Source organism: Heterodontus francisci, chromosome 29 (genome assembly GCF_036365525.1).
Source record: "Heterodontus francisci isolate sHetFra1 chromosome 29, sHetFra1.hap1, whole genome shotgun sequence".
Lineage (NCBI taxonomy): Eukaryota > Metazoa > Chordata > Chondrichthyes > Heterodontiformes > Heterodontidae > Heterodontus > Heterodontus francisci.
In genome coordinates, this window is record NC_090399.1 from 19,502,513 (window position 1) to 19,517,055 (window position 14,543).

Here is a 14,543-nt window from a genome sequence, read left to right on the forward strand (position 1 = left end):
ATCAGAACTCATCAGAAGCGCTTTTAATGGTTCCTGCTGTTGCCATTTACAGCTCCTCCAGACTCAACATTTGCTTCTTTACTTGTTCTGTTACCTCCCCCCTTTGCCATGCCCCATCCTTCCTTTCGTCACTGTCAGTTCTATTTTCCACCCTATCGCAGACCTTCCCTTTTGTTCTTTCCTCCCCCCATTTCCGTCTCTGTACTTGCTTAAAACCAGTTACACCGGTAACATTTTCCACTTCCTGATGAAAGATCACAACCTGAAATGTTAGCTCAGTTTCAATCTCTGCTGCCTGACCTGCTGGGTATTTCCAGCATTTTTTGTTTATACAATTAAAGCATTATTTCACTTTAGTGTAATGTCCCTGCCCTTTGCCTGCTTAACATATTAATGGCATTTTTCACCATTATAAAGTTAAATGATCCTGCAGTACTGGATTTTAAGCTACTGGATGTCTGCTGTAAATTAGGAAACTACATCATCTAGTGGCCGAAAACTCAGTGCTGCAACTGACTAGCTTAGAAGGAAGACAAAAAAGCTTAGCATCAAATAGGTTAGTGACACAAACAAATTTAAGTTTTAGCAGACTGAAAATCCACCAGCGTAAAAACTCTGATCAGTATAACTTCATTGGGCAACAGTACAACACTAAAGAAAAACTGTCACAAAAGCAAGCATTTCCACAGCTGTTGTTGTCCATTTTGAGAGAAAGATTGAAAGACAGAACTTAAAAAAAAACATTTTCCCACTCTGCTGCCTTCAAGTGAGGCCAGCTGGAAACTGCAGCTGTGTAGATGTTGGGCGAGTGATAGAATAAGCCGCGGCTGCAAACTGCCTTCATAACTGAACAGGTCAACTGCACTCACAGCCTAAACTCTCATGTGAAGAATGGTTACGTAGGTAGACGATACAGCACAGGAACAGGCCATTTGGCCCAACTAGGCGGCACAGTGGCGCAGTGGTCAGCACCGCAGCCTCACAGCTCCAGGGACCCGGGTTCGATTCCAGGTACTGCCTGTGTGGAGTTTGCAAGTTCTCCCTGTGTCTGCGTGGGTTTTCTCCGGGTGCTCCGGTTTCCTCCCACAAGCCAAAAGACTTGCAGGTTGATAGGTAAATTGGCCATTATAAATTGTCACTAGTGTAGGTAGGTGGTAGGGAAATATTGGGACAGGTGGGGATGTTTGGTACGAATATGGGATTAGCGTAGGGTTAGTATAAATGGGTGGTTGATGTTCGGCACAGACTCGGTGGGCCGAAGGGCCTGTTTCAGTGCTGTATCTCTAATCTAATCTAGTAAAAGCTGGTTATTTCGTCTCAACATGAGTCTCTTCCTGTTCCAACCATCTCATCTCAGCCTCTTAACATATCTTGCTATTTTCCTTTCTCTCACATACTCGTCTAGTTTCATTTTGAACGTATCTAAAGCTATTTGTCTCAACCACTTCCTGTGGTAGCGAGTTCCACATTCTCTGGAGTAAAGAAATTTCTCCTTGGATTTATTAGTCACCATCTTGTATTTATGGCCCCTAGTTTTAGATTCTTGCACAAACATTCTCTACACATCTACCCAATCCAACCCATTCATAATTTTAAAGATCTCTATCAGGATTATCTCTAAGTCTTAATTTTTCCTAAGGAAAAAAGCCCCAACCTGTTGAATCTTTCTTGGGTGTGTGAATGAAAGGCTGTCTAAAATGCAAACATTTGGAGATAAGCTCTCCATGTACATTTTGCAATTTTAACTTCCAGAACCTACACTGAAAGTTTGAGGAACTTCAGTTCCATGGAGAGACTGGAGAAGCAGAAATTGTTGTCCTTGGAACAGAGAAGGTTAAGGAGTGAACTAATAGAGATGTTAAAAATGATTAAATTATTAAGCAAACTTGTTTCGATAGCTAGACAGCACAGATTTAAGGTAATTGCCAAAGGGGGAAGATGAAGAATTTTTTTCAAAAAACAGCCATTTGTTACGTCCTGGAATGTGCTGCCTGAAAAGATGGTGGAAGCAGATTCAATAACTTTCAAAAGAGATGCAGTATATATTTGAAGAGAAAAAACTTGCAGGGTTATGGGGAAACAGCAGGTATGCAATTAATTGGACAGCTCTTTCAAAGAGCCAGCAGAGGTATGATGGGGTGAACGGCCCTCTTATGTGCTGTATATTTCTATGATTCTATATTTGCATTTGGTCATGCAGTGGTTGGCATCCTTCCATCTACAAAAGATGGACATGCAGCAAACAATTCATTTAGGTGGGGTGTCTTTTCTTGGTGCACCTTTGCTGATGGCTGTGAAGGCCAATCCTTGAGATGCAGGTTCTGCCACAAGTGCCGCACGTGAAGTTGCCAAGTAACGCTGAGTTGTTGTTTTTGATGTTGATGCCTGTTGCCAAGCTGCTGTAGCAAATGGTCATAGTCATACAACATAGAAACAGGCCCTTCGGCCCAGCGCATCCATGCCGACCATAATGCCTATCTATACTAATCCCACCTGCCTGCATTACTTCCATATCCCTCTATGCCTTGCTCATCCATGTAACTGTCCAGATGCCTCTTAAATGTTGCTACTGTTCCTGCCTCCACCACCTCCTCTGGCAGTTCATTCCAGATACCCACTATTCTTTGTGTGAAAAATATACCCCTTTGATCCCCTTTAAACCTCCTCCCTCTCACCTTAAATCTATGCCCTCTAGCTTTAGTCACTCCCTACCATGGGAAACAGACTCTGGCTATCTACCTTATCTATGCCTCTCAATTTTATATCCCTCCATCATGTCCCCTCTCAGCCTCCTTCGCTCCAGGGAAAACAGACCCAGCCTATCCAATTTCTCTTTATAACTCAAGCCCTCCAAACCAGGCAAAATCCTTGTGAATCTTTTATGCACCCTCTCTAGCTTAATCACATCTTTCCTGTAGTGCGGCGACCAGAACTGCACACAGTACTCCAAATGCGGCCTAACCAACGTTGTGTACAACTGCAACATGACGTCCCAACTCTTGTACTCAATGCCTCGGCCGATGAAGGCAAGCATGCCCTACGCCTTCTTCACCACCTGTCTACCTGTGTTGCCACTTTCAGGGAACAATGTACTTGCACCCCAAGGTCTCTCTGCTCAACAACATTCCCCAGGACCCTGCCATTCACTGTATATGTCCTGCCCTGATTTAACTTCCCAAAATGCATCTAGGATACACCTGGTCAGGCCCTGGGGATTTATCCACCTTAATGCGCTTCAAAACCTCCAACATCTCCTCCTTTGTAATGTTGATATGCTCCAGGATATCGCTGTTCCCTCCCTTGAACTCAATAGCTTCCATGACCTTCTCCACGGTAAATACAGATGAGAAGTATTCATTTAAGACATCGCCCATTTCCCGTGGCTCCACACATAGATTACCACACTGATCCTTAAGGGGACCTACTCTCTCCCTCGCGACCCTTTTACTCTTAATATACTCATAGAATCTTTTAGGATTCTCCTTTACCTTATCTTCCAGGGAAATCTCATGGCCCCTTTTCGCACTCCTAATTTCCTTCTTAAGTGTACCCCTACATCCCCTATACTCCTTGAGGGACTCGCTTGATCCCAGCTGCCTATACCTGACATATGCCTCCTTCTTTGTCCTGACCAGAACCTCAATGTCCCTCGTCAACCAAGGTTCCCTAAACTTGCCAGCCTTGCCCTTCCATCTAACAGGAACATGCCGGCCCTGAACTCTTCCTATCTCACTTTTAAAAAGACTCCCACTTGCCAGACGTCCCTTTACCTGTAAGCAGCCTCTCCCATTCAACTTTTGAGAGTTCCTGTCTGATGCCATCGAAATTAGCCTTCCCCCAATTTAGGACTTCAACCTGAGGACCAGTCCTATCCTTTTCCATAACTATCTTGAAGCTAATAGAGTTATGGTCACTGGTCCCAAAGTGCTCCCCCACTGACACATCAACCACCTGCCCAGCCTCATTTCCTAAGAGGAGGTCGAGTGTAGCCCCTTCTCTAGTAGGGCCATCCACATACTGCTTCAGAAAACTATCCTGGACACAGAAATTCTTCCCCCATCTGATCCCTTAGCACCAAGGCAGTCCCAGTCAATATTAGGGAAGTTAAAACCACCTACTATTACAACCCTATAATTCCTGCACCTATCTGTGATTTCCCTACATATATGCTCCTCCACTTCCCTCTGACTATTTGGGGGGACCTATAGTATAATCCCATCAAAGTGATCACCCCTTTCTTATTTCTAAGTTCTACCCATATGGCCTCGCTGGACGTTCCCCCCGGGATATCCTCTCTAAGTACTGCCGTGATGTCCTCCCTAATCAATAGTGCAACCTCCCCTCCTCTATTACCTCCACCGCCGAAAGCATCAGCAGCCCAGAACATTGAGCTGCCAGTCCTGCCCATCCCTCAACCACGTTTCTGTAATAGCTATACAATCACAATCCCATGTACCGATCCATGCTGAGTTCATCTGCCTTACCTGCAAGACTTCTTGCATTAAATTAAATGCAGTTTAGCCTACCAGACCTTCCACGTCACCGTGGTAGTCCACAGGATGTGAAGCGATTTCCCTCTTTCGCCAGCTAGTGACTCCCAAGAGTGTAAGTTGACAGTTGGGGCCTTCATGTCATGTTTGCAAGCATACTGAAGTGGAGCTTTGGGCAACCCACTGATTGTCTGGCTCCAGCTACCTCCCCATACAGAAGGTCCTTGGGCATGCGACCATTTCCCATCCTGCGAATGTGTCCGATCCACCTCTGTTTGATTAGTGTTAACACCCTTGGGAGCTCTGCCTTTGAGAGGATTGACACATTTGGGATTTTGTCCTTCCAGGATATGCTTTAGGGAGATCTACAAAAGTAAGGTAAAGAGGTATACTCTGTTCTCTACACTTCTCTTGCAGCTGACAAGGACAGTGAAGATGAAAATTAGAGCTTCTTTTCCCTGTAGCTGGAAGTCACCCACATTTCACAGCCATACAGCAAGGTGCTGAGAACAAAGGCCTTATAAACCATCAGCTTGGTCCTAAGGGTCAGCTTGATGTTACTCTATGTGCGTTTCGCAAGTCAGTCAAAGGTGGTAGCTGCTTTCCCTGTGTGTGCATTGAACTCTCCATCAAGGGACAGATTGTCCTGTCACCATGGACCCAAGGTAGCAGAATTTGCTAAGCACTTCCAGTGGGGTTTTATTTAGTGTGATCAGGGACAGAGATTCAACACCTTGTTCCATGACCACGGTTTTCCTGACGCGTATAGTCAAGGAGAACAAGTTACAGGCACAGGAAAGACAGTCCATGAGTCTTGTCGCTGAGTTTCCAAGTGAGTGACTAGCGCAGCATCATCAGTGTAGAGGAGTTCACCGATCAGGACGCCATGTGCTTCGGTCTTTGATTTTAGTCTTGATAGATTGTAAAGCTTGCCGTCTGACCTAGTGTGCAAGTAGACTCCTTCCATATCTGCAGGGTGCGCGAAGGTCAGGAACATGGGGAATAAGACATCAAACAGAGTGGGGGCTAAGACCCTGTTACACTCCATTCTTCAATGCAAAACTGTTGGAAGTGGAGCCATCAAACTGTACAGTGCAGTGCATGTTGTCATGGAAGGAGTGGATGAGACTGAGGAGCTTCAGTGGACAGCCAATTATTTCCACAATCTTGTATAACCCTGCTCTGCTGAGTGTCGAATGCCTTCGTGAGATCTACAAAAGTAAGATAAAGGGGTATACTCTGTTCCCTACACTTGTAGCTGGCGTACGGAGAAGATCATATCCACATTAGATTGGGTGGCACAGAAACCGCATTGCGCTTCCGTGTACACTCAGTCTGCAAGTAAATGGAGTCTTTTAAGAAAGACCCTCGCAAAGGCCTTCCATGTTATGCTATGGAGTGAGATGCGCCTGCAGTTTAGTTTAGTTTAGAGATACAGCACTGAAACAGGCCCTTCGGCCCACCGAGTCTGTGCCGACCATTAACCACCCATTTACACTAATCCTACACTAATCCCACATTCCTACCACATCCCCACCTGTCCCTATATTTCCCTACCACCTACCTATACTAGGGGCAATTTATAATGGCCAATTAACCTATCAACCTGCAAGTCTTTGGCATGTGGGAGGAAACCGGAGCACCCGGAGGAAACCCACGCAGACACAGGGAGAACTGTTGCAGTCTCCTCTGTCGCCATTGTTTTTGTATAGTGAGATGATTCTGGCATCATGCATTTCCTGTGGAACAAAGCCTACTTTCCAGCAGAGGAGAAGGTCATAAAGGTGTGGTATGCACGGTTTAGCAAATTAGGGATTGTTGCAACACAAAGGAACTTGTACCAGGCTACACTCCATGGGGTAGAACAGCAAAGGGATCTAGGGATACTGGCGAACAAGTCATTAAAAGCAGCATCACAGTTATGGAGAATGTGAAATTTGCTGCCACAGGATATGGTTGAGGCGAACAGTTTAAACACTTTCACAAACAAAACTACAAGAGTACGAGAGAAAATGGAGTAGCAAGATATGTTGGAAGGCTGAGGTGAGGTAGATGGAGTGAGAAGTGACCCTTGGAGTATAAACACTAGCATAGATTACTTGGGCAGAATGACTTGTTTCTGTGCTGTACTTTCTATGCAATACAGCACATGATGTTATTAAATTGCAGCCTTTGTCCATCATTATATCAGGTACTTCATTTTGCAATAATTAGGGATCGGTCCCATTGCTCAGTGCATGCAGAACATTAACGATAATTTAGATTTTAACCATTTTCAGTGATTGAGGTCCAGGTTTCACCAACATACATTTGCAAGTGAAATCAACACATGAGTTATACATCCCAACATTCACTGGAACATGAGTCACATCCTCAAAAGGTTCCTGTAGCCTAAAAGAGCAACACACCCAAGTTTACTGCAGAATTGCATCTTTAAAGTTTCCCTGATATTGCGAGGAGATAGATTTTAATTGCTATCGGTGTCAGATGGGATCCAATAGGGTTAGATCTGGCCTGCAACTACAACTAGTAATCTGTCTCTTTGTCCTACGCTTAGTTTCTCTACCGAAGGCACTGATTCAAACGGCATGTCGTTCCACGGAGCATTGCCGGCTCTCCAATAATTCACCAATATTACCATTCTTGACACACGCGATCTCCATGGGGGTGTAACTGCTGAGTTCTGTTATACCATACTTCCCAGCAGGGGTAACTGCACAATATTCTTGCCGATTTCACCCCTCTCTCCGCACCCAACCCACCCCCCGCAACCCTCTCCCCTCTGATCTATAATCATAGCACCTAGCTTCACTATGGAGCCATCCTGACAGAGCAGCTCACTCCACAGCAATTAGTAGCAGATGGGATCTTCTAGGTCTGTCTGGCTGAGTGAAACATTAAGCTGTGAGTTTACCCACTATTACCCACCAACTATATAGGAGCAGGCCAGGGAGAACTGCTTTCACACAGCCTTGTCATCAAGTTTGCACTTGCACAAATAATCACTCCTTCGAACAATTGAAAAATGTTATTAAACAAAACATTCAATGAATTGCACATTATAAAAGATTAGCCTCAGTTGCGGGGTAAAAAAAAAAAGACTCTACCTAGGTTAAAACACTCATCATTTCCACCAGCTGAGTATTATAAAATGTTTCGGAACAAAGACATTTAATTCTGTGCTCATTTCTTTCTTCCTATGTGCCTTCTAACCTAATTTTACTTTCCTAAAGGCTACCCATATCCTTTAATATACCTTTTTTCCCCAAACAGCAACCCAATAACCTTTTAAAGACTTTCAACAATTTGTGACAATAACTCCCACATTTTAACGACTCTTTAGATCAAGGAGTTTACTTTACTTCTTTCACCTCAGTTTCTTGTGATTGTGTGATTTGCGTTCTGTTGTTTGTGGCTTGTGACGGAGTTAAAGCAAATCAATAATTCTCTCCTTATTTTGACAACCTCTACCAGATCATCCCCCCTCCCACCTCCGTCTTCTCAGTTCTCATGAAAAAAATGTCAATTTTCATAAACTCATCTCTGACAACAACCCAGTTAATCTACACTGCAACCCATCCATTGCTTCTATAATGGAGTGTTGCCTATAGTTTTGGGAAACCCAACAGAACTACAGTCTTGTGCAAGATCAATCTTGGCCACCTTGTTATTGTATTCTATGCTTCTAGATACATTTCTACTTGCACTGCCATCTTAAAATGACTTGTATATCTGTAAACATAAGAATTAGGAGCAGGAGTAGACCACATGGCCCCTCCATTCTGCTCTGATTCAATATGATCGTGGCTCATCTTCGGCCTCAACTCCACTTCCCTGTACACTGAGATGCCCTCTGCTCGCTTTTAAGACATATTACTTCCAAAAGGTAATACTTTGCACTTTTACATTTAACCAGGTCTGTCAATCCTGCTAGCCTGGGTCATCCTACAGTCTTTTGTAATCTTCCTCCCAATTTATTACAATCCCCACCAATTTAATGCCAAAGAAGTTTCAATTTTGCTTTCTCAATTCCTCAGCCCAGATCACTGAGATGTATAGTAAATGTGAGCGGTAACAACATGGGCACCATATCTCACCATTCTGAGAAACTTGTTTTTACCGCTGGTCTTTCTGCTGTCCAACCATCCTTCCATCCATACAATCATATTCCCCTTACCTCCACTTGCCATTTATTACCCTCGCTGCTAGTTGCTTTGGTGGGACCATATCAAACGCTAGTCTAATACAGCCAATAAGTCGAACAATCCACCTAAACAAGCAAATGGTTAACAACCCTGAGCTTAAACGGTAAGCAGAATGCAGCTTTTTGAGTGTCATAACATGCACAATACTCGTGTGTAAACGTGGCAAAATACTCAACTTAAACCATAGCGCCAGTACAATAAGCTTTGGAATGTTGTAACTGAACTGGCAATTATACTTGGTTGTAAAATGCAAGGTGTGCAGGGTTGGGAGTCCTGGGAGCATTAGCTCAGCTTTTGAGGCTGAAAGGAAAAATTCAAAAGGACATGACTGTGCCGGTCAGCCTGTGCACCTGGCAAACCTACCCCCACCCCACTAAGTATGTACAGTCACGCAAAGACACACACTTTCACTTACCCCGGTGGAAGTTGTGACTCGTGTATTCCGACCAGCCTCACCCAAACCTGCCATCACCTGCTGTACTGATTGCTGTAACAATATGGAAAGGAAATATCATCGGGACGACACTGCAGCACCTGTGTGGATATCCCCCACACTATAAATCAGTGTCACATTATCGGGGAACACACACACACACACACACATACAAACAAAAGAAAAAGGCATGCCCATCTCTGACGTGCATGCATTCGCAGCTACCTGGGAGCCTTCCTAAAAGCAAGCACAGCTGCAAAATGTGCATGGGACATCAGGCACCATACTGGTTTGCGTAAGAAAGTAACCTCTTAATATTCAGTCTCGGCTAGCTGGCCGTGCAATATACAATGTTACACTTCTCTGAAGACCTGATAGCAACAGTGGACATGTCAAGGTTTCGTACCACTCGATAATCACCTGCGGTCTTGTTCACTGCTTTAGAGTAATAGCAGTGTTAATAAAAATGCAACAGTGAACACATGGCACTTAGAGAAAATGCGTGTTGTACTGAAGACTTCCAATATACTCATAGTTGAAACGGTTGGAAATTGCCCACACTACAATTATGGATTCTGTCCTTTTAAAACCTGGTTCACAAGTAGGAAGAGAAAGAACACTAGGATGAAGTACTGCTGGTTACATGCCTATCAGAGGGTTTGGATAAATTATCACACAATAAGTGGTTAACACTCTTAACTAGTTTAGTAACAACACTGAAGTCTGAACCCTGGGAATTAGAGTGAAAAACCAACATTAATACAGCACAAGTTGGCTCTCACTGCAATTAGTGTATGAGGGCTACAATCAGAGCAGTGCAGAATATGAAGGGTGAGATCCTCTTTGATGGAAAAGTTGGGATATGGAGCCTGGGAAACACCAAGGTGGTCAGGCCTGTTCATGTTCACACATTCTACTCTCATCCCAAGCAAACTGCTCCCAAGCCCCACAACTCAAAAGGAACTTGGGATTCCACCCCTTCTCTACCAGGTGCCTTCACCCAACCATTGATATCAGCTGCCTCGGTCCTACTTTCTAGAATTATTGCCGTAACGCTCTGCCTCTCTGTCCTTTGAAAGAAAATGCTTGGCAGAATCTCTGACCAAGCTGTTGGTCACCCCTCCTAATCTCTCTCTTGGCTCTGCATCCATTTTGCTACACCTATTTATAAAAGTGCCTTGAAACATTTCTTTACTTTAAAAGCACTAGAATAAATGCAAATAGTTGCTGCTGCCAAGGGTCACAGGTAGAGAGATGGGCCACGAATGTCCGCAAGGCCATTTTTCAGTGTCACAGAGGTGCTCTATTATTTTGGAACTAAGAACACATGCAAAGAGTTTGCAACAGTTAGGAAGCTGACAGCCTGACATGCCACCTGATGTTAAAGTACAGATTTTATTGGGGGTGGGGGGGGGGCAGGGGCAGCGTAGCAGAAGGGGGCCTCTGACCAGGTGGCTCCACTCGCCGCCCCTTACTCTCTGTTCTCCACCACTGACCTGTATCTGCTGAGGGTCTAGAAGGTTGACTGGCAAATTGAAGGTGCCCACCATCACATAACTGTTGGCATTCCTGTCATGGGGTCCGGCTGGAGTCCCTCGTACACCTGCAGGGTGCGGCATGGAAGCACCTGCCGAGGAAGGTCCTCCCGTGGCTGACTGCGCCTGTGGTGGAGCGCGCTCGACCAAATGGATAACTTTATGGTGGACGTCTGAGAAGAAGGTGGAACAAAATAAAGTTAAAACTCTGCAGCAAGCAACACACACACACACACAGTCTGCTTTAGTCACTTAGTACTTAGTCATTTATTTGTCATGAACAAACATGATAAAGTCCTTCCACTACAACAACTGATCAACCTCCACGACCTAAACCAAATGGCCATTTCTCAAGTGTGAGTCCAGACAGAGTGCTGGCTGTTTTATTCAACCTAACTTGCATTTATATAGCACCTTTTAACATAATAAAACGTCCCAAGGCATTTCACAGCAGCAACTATTAAACAAAAGTTAACACTGAGCCACGTAAAGAGATATCAGGGCAGGTGACCAAAAGAGGTCGGTTTTAAGGAGCGTCTTAAAGGTGGAGAGAGGGATAGAGGCACGGAGAGGTTTAGGGAGGAAAGTGTGGAGCCTAGGACCCAGGCTGCTGAAGGCATAGCCACCAGTGGTGGAGCTTTTAAAATCAAGGATGCACAAGAGGCTGGAGCCATCAGATTGACAACGCCACGAATGTAGCTTACATTTAAAAGAATGGTATTATAAGACGTAACTGTGCGCACTCAAAGGCAAGTGCAATGCAGCAGTCTGATGATCCTGCTGACTTAGAGAACGTACTATGGTGCCAACAGGCAAGTTGCAGGTTTTCCCCAGCCTGCAACCACTGTGCAATCAGCTAACTCAGTAGAGACGATGGAACTCAGGGCATTTCCTGAGCTGAATGCATTTCCCCCCAATGTAAAACTGAGCCAGTCATCAACTGGAGGCACCAGACATCACTGTCAATGGAAATGCAGTCTTCATAATACCTAGTCTAGACGTTTAAAATCAAAAGCAAGATTAGGAGAAATTAGACGCTTGGCATTGTCGCAGTTTCACAGAAACCCCCACTGTTTCCGTTTTAATAGACAGGGCGAGATGAAGTAAGGCAGGAGGAGGCTTGTGTGGAGCAAACCCTCCGGCATAGGCCTGTTTACTATGCTGCCAATACAATATAATACTGTGTGATTAATATTGCTGTAGAGACAAGCAGCTGCTAGCAGTCTCAGTGAGTGCCTCAGTACAGACTAGCATGCTATCTATTCCTGCTTGATCAGTAGGCAGGGGGAGACAGCAAAGGTGAGTTGCACCTTGCAGATACCTTGGGGCTGGGATTCCATTCTAATCACTTTCTCTTCTCCTCCAGCCAAACAGCTTTTACCTTCATTGAATCATTGGAATGATACAGCGCAGGAGGTCACAGTCTAACATGCCTGAGGTAGCTCTTTCAAAGAGCCATCCAACTAGTCTCACTCCCGCTAGCCCTGAAAATGTTTCCCTTTCAGGTATTTATCTGATTCCCTTTTGCAAGTCACTACTGAATCTGCTTCCACCGCCCTTTCAGGCAGTGCATCCTAGATCAGAATAACTCACTACTTGGAATTTTTTCCCCCCCCCTCATGTTGCCTCTGGTTCTTTTGTCTATTACCTTAAATCTGTCTCCTCATGCTACCAACCCTTCGGCCACTGAAAACAGTTTCTCCTTATTTATTGCTATAAGTTAAAGGAGAAGGTAAATCTTCAGGCAGGTACATACCTGCAAGATTACTTTATTGTTCAAAAACTGTCTTCATTTGTAAAGCGAAGAGGGGACCTTGGGTGTTATCCGCCAGTGGATTTTCCATCAATGCATCTGGCTTTGTTAGCCATGCCTGCTTTTTACCCCAACCATCCCCCCACCCCACAACTTTGTCCGTATTCCCATCAATACAACTAACTGGGCTCAATGGCCCGTTTCTCAAGTATATTCTACATAATAAAGTTTGTAAACTGAACACCTGTAGCATGAGTTAAGAGGAAAGGTAGGGCACCAAGAAAGAACAAGAATACTAGGATTAACACTTGCCATAATCTTTCAGCTTCTTGTCATCTTGCAAGACCCGACCCTGGTATATGAGCCTCTGCTTGTCAGCTGGGATGTTCACGGAGCTAGAGATGTGTTCTTTGAATTCTTTGACTGTAAGCTGAAAGAGAACGATAATCAGCTTAGCCCAAAAATGGGCTGCAACAAATGACAAATCACCAAAACGCCCTCAAAGGTTCAGCACATGCCAAGACACAAAATAACACGTGCAATGCAGTTGGACTGACGCAGGTTTACAGCACAGATTTCAGAGGGCTTCCGAATCCCAGCCTTGCAATGAGGATCTGCTGAACAAAGGCCAGGTGCTTCCCATGGGAAAAAGGAGTATCCCTGGATCTTATAATATAGCACAGGAGACTATTTGGCCCTTCATGCCCCTGCTGGCTCTTTGAAAAAGAATCTGATAAACCTCGGTAAAGTACCCGCAGACATTTTCAGTATGGGGCTTCAGCCTGAGATGGAAAGCCTGCCAGTGACCAGCACTAACATCCTTCGCTATGATGAGATGAAGAAGTGCACAGCAGCTGAATAAGCAAGCCAGTTCTTTGCAATAGCTCGGCCCCCGATGGAGAGGTTGAGAAAGGTGGTAACAAAAGAGTTCCATTGGACTCCCACAGATACAGCCAGTCCTTACCTCTTCTTCAACTGTGTAGGTTCTGCTCTGGGAGTCCAGAGTCTTCACTGTAACCTCTGTCGTGGCCATGCCTGCCTTTCACTTCTCCTCTGCAACTGAACAGTTAATGCATTATTAATACGGTCCCTGCATACAATAACTATCTGATATCCATCTAGTGCAATCAGTTTTTAAAACTAATGATCTGCAGACACGATGGTCAAATGGTCTCCTTCCGTGCTGAACTATTCCAATGATTCCAGTTCAGATATAGCCCTTTCACCTCCGAAACTGATGGGAGAATCAACTGTTGGCTGCTGGCATCCTATGAAGGGGTTAGCTGTGACACAGTGGGTGGCCTTCTACCCTCTGAGTCAGGAGCTCATGGCCCACTCCAGGCACTTGAGCGATGAATATTGGCCCAGGGCACCAGGGACAAAATCAAGGTTGGCACTTTGGAACAATACTGAGGGTGCACTGTCAGAGGGGCAGTTAAACATTGTGCCCTCGCAGATGGACGTAAAAACATCCCATGGACATATTTCGAAGAGCAGGGGAGTTCTCCCCAGTGTCCTGGCCCAATACTTATTCCTCAACCAGCATCACCTATACAGGTTATCTTCTCATTGCTGTATGTGGGACCCTGCCCTACATGAATTGGCTGCCGTATTTCCTACATTACAATAGTGACTATGCTTGTAAAGTGTTTTGAGACGTCCCAAAACCATGAAAGGTGCTATAGAAATGCAGCCTATTAAAAAAAAAAGTAAAATGATTTGGAAGGCTCTTAAGTTATGCTCCCAGTTGGCGAGTGGGTCAACAGCACACAAGCGACTGGCAATCTCATATTCGAGATGCCACAGGAGTGTGGGGAAAATGGAATAGTCAGACGTGTTCCAATGTTGACACTGGCTGTTCAAAATGGAAAGTGTTCCATCCTCCACCATTACCGCCCCTCACCTAAATAAGCTGAAAATGATACGGAAAGAAAACCTACAAGTGTTGTGACTGCACTTATTTAGCATAGTTCAAAGCAAAAATTTGTACTTCTGCCACATGCATCTGGTTTAGGAGCCTTACTGCATCATCTAAAATTGACCCCACCAATATGCAAGAACATGGCAGGATTCCCATGAGTCACATAATCACAGGCACATTAACACACAGTATGCAAAATCCATGGG

At 44.7% G+C, this 14,543-nt stretch overlaps 1 protein-coding gene across 6 annotated transcripts in view; it reads right to left on the reverse strand.

Moving 5' to 3' along the window:
- LOC137346172 (large proline-rich protein BAG6-like) overlaps positions 1-14,543 on the reverse strand; it is a 106,895-nt gene that overhangs the window by 80,850 nt on the left and 11,502 nt on the right. For 4 of the 6 annotated variants that reach the window (XM_068009550.1, XM_068009549.1, XM_068009551.1 and 1 more), the window contains exons 2-5: positions 13,381-13,475; positions 12,729-12,846; positions 10,625-10,836; positions 9,111-9,182 (exon numbers count right to left, since the gene is read on the reverse strand). In XM_068009550.1, coding sequence (XP_067865651.1) covers positions 9,111-9,182; positions 10,625-10,836; positions 12,729-12,846; positions 13,381-13,449 — 471 coding nt within the window. In that variant the 5' untranslated portion in view covers positions 13,450-13,475. The remainder of the gene's footprint in view (positions 1-9,110; positions 9,183-10,624; positions 10,837-12,728; positions 12,847-13,380; positions 13,476-14,543) is intronic. The other 2 variants (XM_068009547.1, XM_068009552.1) reach the window with 2 other exon arrangements.